The sequence below is a fragment of the Hippoglossus hippoglossus genome, chromosome 9, assembly GCF_009819705.1.
Source record: "Hippoglossus hippoglossus isolate fHipHip1 chromosome 9, fHipHip1.pri, whole genome shotgun sequence".
Lineage (NCBI taxonomy): Eukaryota > Metazoa > Chordata > Actinopteri > Pleuronectiformes > Pleuronectidae > Hippoglossus > Hippoglossus hippoglossus.
The window spans coordinates 1,267,118-1,272,796 of record NC_047159.1 but is presented as its reverse complement, the minus strand read 5'-3'; the positions used below and the strand labels follow the sequence as shown (position 1 = coordinate 1,272,796).

Sequence of the window (5,679 nt, the reverse complement as noted above, 5' to 3'; positions counted from 1 at the left end):
ATGAAGATAAAAGAACTTCTGATCTTCGATGATAAAAATCAAACACAGTGGAACGTCCCCACAAACCACTGTGTCTCTGCCGCCCTCTACTGGACTCAGGCTAGAACTGCTTCTTCCAGGTTTTTAACATCGCATCACTTTTTCAAATTATTTCATTTTTATTTTATTTTTAAAATGTTCTTCTTTATGAAGCTTTTACAAATTTGTCATGATGTCTTTTATATTTTAAATAAAGTGAAAGTCTTAAAGAAACACAGCTGTGGTTTTGTTGTTTGTTGTGGTAGTTTTTCCTCACTTGAGTGGTTAAGAACATGATGATGATGATGATGATGATGAAGTTTTTCCCATGAGCCCTTGCAGGAGGCTCCTCACAGTTAACTCCGTCTCCTGTTGGTTCACACTCGACCTCCTCTCACCTCCTCCTCCTGATGAGTCACCTGACCGAATCGCTGTGGTCTCATTGGTCAGAGCCGTCTGTCGGAGCTTCTCGCTGCGTCTGATAAAACATCACAACACAGAATAACGTTTCTGTTCCACTCAGCCGAGGCTCCGCTGCTCGTTGGGACACGTTAACATCATCTGTCAGCGTCGTGTCCAAAGTGACGCTCTGACCTTTGTGTCTCAGAGACGCAGCCGCAGGCCTGGATGGCGTCTGTCAGCTGACCTCTGACCTGCTGTCCTGCAGGACTCGACAAAACATCAGAGACACAGCGTCCAGGGAACAGACTCATGAGCATCGGAGGCAGCTACACACACGCACACACACACACACACACGTACGTTTATTTTTAAGAGTGATTATTACCTCTGCGAATGATGTTTTCATCGTTATTTGTTTGTCTGTTCACACGATCACACAAACTCTCCTGCACATGTTTCCACAGAACTTAGTGGACAAAGGTTTTATCAGTGAAGCTTGATGAAACAAATCAGACATATTCAGAGAACTGATATCTGAGGGTGTGTGATTTGCTGCAGATCAGAATTAGAAATCAGGAGTGAATTTAAATGTGGTTCCATAAGGAGACTGTTGGGTATAAACTTTACTGAGTGATGTTCTAGTTGTGATTGTAAGAATGTTACTGTTATTTCTGAAAACTTAAAAGCAAAAAGGAAAGTAGGGATCTGTTTTATTCTCTGATTGATTCAAAAGTGAGATAAAAAAAGTTCTGGTTTAATTCAACTGATGGAAACTTTGAGTCGATCAAACTGGACTCGTCTCCTCGAGCCTCCTGACGGTGACGAGGTGACGAGGTGCCGCTCTGACCTCCTCGTTGCTTGGATCCAGGATCAGCGTGCGGATCACGTCCTGTCGGGCCCCGTCCAGCTGCCGGAGCTTCCTGAGGGCCTTGGCTCTGTTCTCATAGGACTGAGCAGCTGAGGGGTCGTACTGGACGGACAGAGACAACATGTCCACCGCCTCCTGGAAACGCCTGCAGACGATCACAACACACAGATACAGCATCTGTGAGTGTGTGTGTGTGTGTGTGTGTGTGTGTGTGTGTGTGTGTGTGTGATTCTCACCCGCCCTGGAAGTAGAGGGAACCCAGTTGTACAGTGCAGAGCAGTGAACCAGTTCAAACTGTGTTTACTGCAGTCGGAGAAACGTTGATCAGGTTTTTCTGGTTTGTGTCCGTGTGATTGTTTCTGATCCGACAGGTTCAGATTTACACGTCACCTGAGACGTCGTTATTTTAACAAAGAAGTTTTACAAACGTCTCACTCGAAGCAGAATCCAGCTTTTTCTGCCCCGAAGCAGCAAATAATCAGATTCACTGAGTTTTTGATTTATTATAAAGACTCAAATATTCTGTTGCTTTTAAATCTGTAACTTTTTTACATTAAATCCTTTGAAAAACTTCCTTCAATCACTGATTCTGATTGTTTGGGAGAGGAGGAGGAATCTGAGGATGATTCAGCTCCTTCTGAGCATCTGGATCCTGAGGTATCTGCTGGAGGGGGGAGCCTCACCTCCTCGGTTCAGGTACAGTCCTGCCTCCTCCTTCTCCTCCTCGATGGCCTTGTTGAGGAGCAGAGCAGCTTCAGCGTACAGACCTCGGCTGAAACACTGAACCGCAAAGTCATTGTAGGTGAGAATCAGCTGAAACTCCGCCTCCGCTTCCAAAGAGCCGCGCTCGTCCTGCCTGTGTCTGACCTCCACCTGACCTTTGACCCCAGCCTCCTCCTCGCTCAGCTCCACAGCCTGAACCAGATCCTCGATGGCGGCGGTGAAGTCTTTCAGACGTCGGTAGAGAATCCCCCTGATGAACAGAGAATTAGACTGAAAGACAGAATCGATCTGAAGATCTCAGCGAAATAATAAAGCAACAACTGATTTATGTGATTAGTTAATAACAAAGAAAAACAATCACCTGTTGGTTGCTAATGGAAACAGGGAAGTGTCTGTTTCATACATATAATCACCTTCATCACCAAAATACTACGTCAGACTTTGTTGTATCAGCTGCTTCCTGTTTCCTGTTGGTGTAGCTCACCTGAACAGGTGGAGGCGTGCGTCCTGTGGACAGTTCTCCAGAGCCACGTTGATCCTGCAGAGGGCTTCAGGCAGCCGCCCGCTCACGGCTCGCTCCACGGCCTGAAGTCTGGCTCGTTCTCCAGCGTCCTGCAGCTGCAGCAGCAGAGCTGTGGCCTCCGGACACGTCGGGTTCAACGCCAGCGCCGACTTCACGTCCCGATGACACTGAGACGTCTGGACGGGAGTTCAGCTCATTTAGGATTCAGTGTGAGGGACTTTAACCAAATCTCTACCAACTCATTCTAAGATAAACTTAAGTTTTATCACGTCAGACAGAAGATTTCATTCACTTCACAAACCTCTTGGAGAAATCTGGTGATTTGAATCTTTCTAGGACTTTTGTTTTTGTTTAGTCAGAAAGTCAAACGACAGATTAAAGTCCTGTAACAAATTCTTCTGCCTGAATTAATGTTTGAATCTGTAACTTCCACATTAAATCATCTAAAACCATCAGACCTGTTTTATCTGTCGCTGAGTCTCACGTTATATTTAAAAATCTGCAGAAAAGTAGGTAATTATGCATTTCATTTGGTCGCCTGTTGGTGGCGTCATATCCTCTTTATGCATTTGTCAGTGTCGTGTTTGTCTGAAGAGTCAAACGTGACTTTTTATCCAGTTTGCAGGTTTGTTTCTTTGAAATAGTCTGAGATGTAAAGTGCTGCTGAGTCTCTGCAGCTTTGACCTGCTGGAGTCGTCTGTGCAGTCGGGCTCTGAGGACGTGAAGGTCAGAGGTCGGGCCGTCTGATGTCATCCAATCGTTGACCAGCTTCAGACAGTTACCGTGACGACCTGCAGCTGCCAGACAGGCCAGACTGAAAAACACCAGGTCATCAACATTAATGTGACACAGAAATATAAGAATATTTACATATTAATATCCTGATTGACTCCTGATTGGTTGAGGGTCAACTCCACAAAACACCTGCACTGACTCTGATCTAATTCAGTCTCATTCCTGGACAGTCGGAGGAAGTTGAGGTCTGTGGTTTCTTCAAATATGACAAACTTCTGACATCATGAATCCACAGATTGTAGAAGAACGTTTTAGCTGGTTACCGTCTCGCAGCGTAGACTCTGCAGCCGGGCTTCAGCTCAGCAGCTCGACTGAACGACTCCAGAGCTTCTGGGAAGAGAGCTCGGTCGAACAGACACTGACCCTGAGGAACAGGAAACAGGAAACAGGAAACAGAACGATCATCGTTAGATTATTTTACGAGACTTTTACAAAGTGAAGAATGAAGCTGAAGATGATATACGACATTTTCACATCATAACTATTGTTTTAAATCATGAATATTGTTTGTGAAAATGTGTCCTTGTGTTGTTGAGTGTTTTTGTTCATAAACACACACACAGGGGTAAAAACATGATCCTACGTGTGGGTAGCAGGGTGATAGACCCCAGTCAGAACCCAGGGGGCGCTGTGGAGACTCTCACCTGGAGATAGTAGATGAAAGCCAAGCGGCTGCTGAAAGCTCCGGGCTCCAGGAGCTCGGCCTTTTTAAAGCAGGCTGCTGCTGACTGGAAGTCACAGAGCTGCAGGTACGACTCCGCCTGAGCCACAAACAGCTGAGTCTGAAAGACACACACCTGAGGAGGTTCAAATCGACAAACACACACAAACATACAAAATACCAAGATGATGAAGAGTGAAGTGAAGTGAAGCCAAAGCATCTTGATCGCCCCCTGGTGGCTGGCTGCAGTATAGATCGTAAATGCTTCCTCCTCCATGTTAACAGATGGGACATTAGACGTTAAATAAATGTTTGTCAAAGATGGTTTGTGTCATTTTATCATCTTTACTCACAGACGATGGTGCATATGTATTACAGATATTTTTTTCCAATTATTGCTTTAATAGATTTTCCTGCACTTTACTTTTATCGTTATAATCATGTTTTTTATGACTTCAGTGAATTTAGAAATATCTAATGTCTGCCTCTTTCATGAACATCCGAGCTACTTGAATTAAAAAGCATTAATAAAACATGTATTTCTTCCCATCTTCACCTGTGGAAACACACACACTATTACATTATTACACACAGTCAGTGTTTGTGTGATTTGTGTGCAGCACCTGCTCCGGCTGCAGAGTGACGGCTTTAGAGAAGCAGACCACAGCCTTCTCGTACTGACGCTTCCTCATGGCCTCTTCTCCTTTTGAGTAACTGCACAGAAAGATATTCAACCACACAACTTGTGACTGAGACTCAGTGAAATCTAGAGTCAAATCCAAGCTGATTGAAATGTGTCTTCATCTCAGTAACGGTCCTCACTGCTCTGCAGCTCTGCTCTGGATGATGAATCTCCCCGTCAGCTCCATTCTGTGACGGAGTTTCTCTCCTGGCTCCTCCTGAGACACAGAGGGAAACAGACCCTGCTCCTCTGCTCGCTGCTGGAACATCACACCACAGAGGTTTTCCTCAAGTTAGTGAGGTTATAAGTTATCTCCAATCTTTTAAAAACATTCTGAAATTTCGTTTCCTGTTTTACAGACAGAATGTATTTTTAAAAAAGGAGATCAAAATAAATGGTTGAAAATTAAAAGCTCCATAACAATGTTAGTCTGTAGTTTTTTAACTTAACTTGTGTTAAAATACTTAAACAAATAAAATAAAGCATGATTCAAACTGCTTCATAATAAAAACAGGTTTAAACAGATTTAAAGTTCAAAGCACCAAACCGCTGCTTCTGGTTTATTTCACCGTCTCATCTTTTCTCTCCTCACGCTCCATCCTGTCGTTCAAATCGCTGATTCAAGCTGTTTTACTTTTCACTTTTTACTTCGTTGACACTTTAAAGTTTCTGCGTCATGTTGGTTGAATCTGGACGTCACCATGGAAACCACAGGCTTTTATTTTGAAAACAAAGAGTGGGATAGTTCCCTCCCTTCTTTTCCGGTGTCGTTTCTATCCGGACGTTTTAGTTTTAGGAAACAACCCGGAAGTTCGTCAACTTTGTAACTGATTCTCATAGTTTACACATTTAAAACCCACTATAAAGAAGTAATACCTTTATTCTATGAATTAAAACAAACTATAACCCGCATTTCTCAGAACGTGACGGTGACGTGTTAATGTCACTCTGTTCCGAGGGCTACCGGAAGTCTTTTACTCTGAAAAGATGAACCCAGGAAGCAGGAC

General features: G+C 43.9%; 2 protein-coding genes across 2 annotated transcripts; both read right to left on the bottom strand.

The window, feature by feature from the left end:
* LOC117768162 (tetratricopeptide repeat protein 16-like) lies at window positions 1–1,543 on the bottom strand. The gene is made up of 4 exons (XM_034596319.1): window positions 1,525–1,543; window positions 1,268–1,433; window positions 613–746; window positions 1–496 (listed from the first exon to the last, which is right to left on the bottom strand). The coding sequence occupies exons 2-4, from the start codon at window positions 1,409–1,411 to the stop codon at window positions 304–306; spliced, it is 471 nt and encodes a 156-aa protein (XP_034452210.1). The 5' UTR covers window positions 1,412–1,433; window positions 1,525–1,543; the 3' UTR covers window positions 1–303.
* Window positions 1,544–1,915: 372 nt separating this feature from the next.
* On the bottom strand, window positions 1,916–4,869 carry LOC117767634 (tetratricopeptide repeat protein 16-like). Its single transcript, XM_034595427.1, has 7 exons — window positions 4,813–4,869; window positions 4,614–4,704; window positions 3,974–4,111; window positions 3,593–3,693; window positions 3,219–3,348; window positions 2,496–2,710; window positions 1,916–2,261 (listed from the first exon to the last, which is right to left on the bottom strand). Exons 1-7 carry the CDS (start codon window positions 4,857–4,859, stop codon window positions 1,916–1,918), a joined length of 1,068 nt encoding a protein of 355 aa, XP_034451318.1. The 5' UTR covers window positions 4,860–4,869.
* Between the last annotated feature and the right edge of the window lie 810 nt (window positions 4,870–5,679).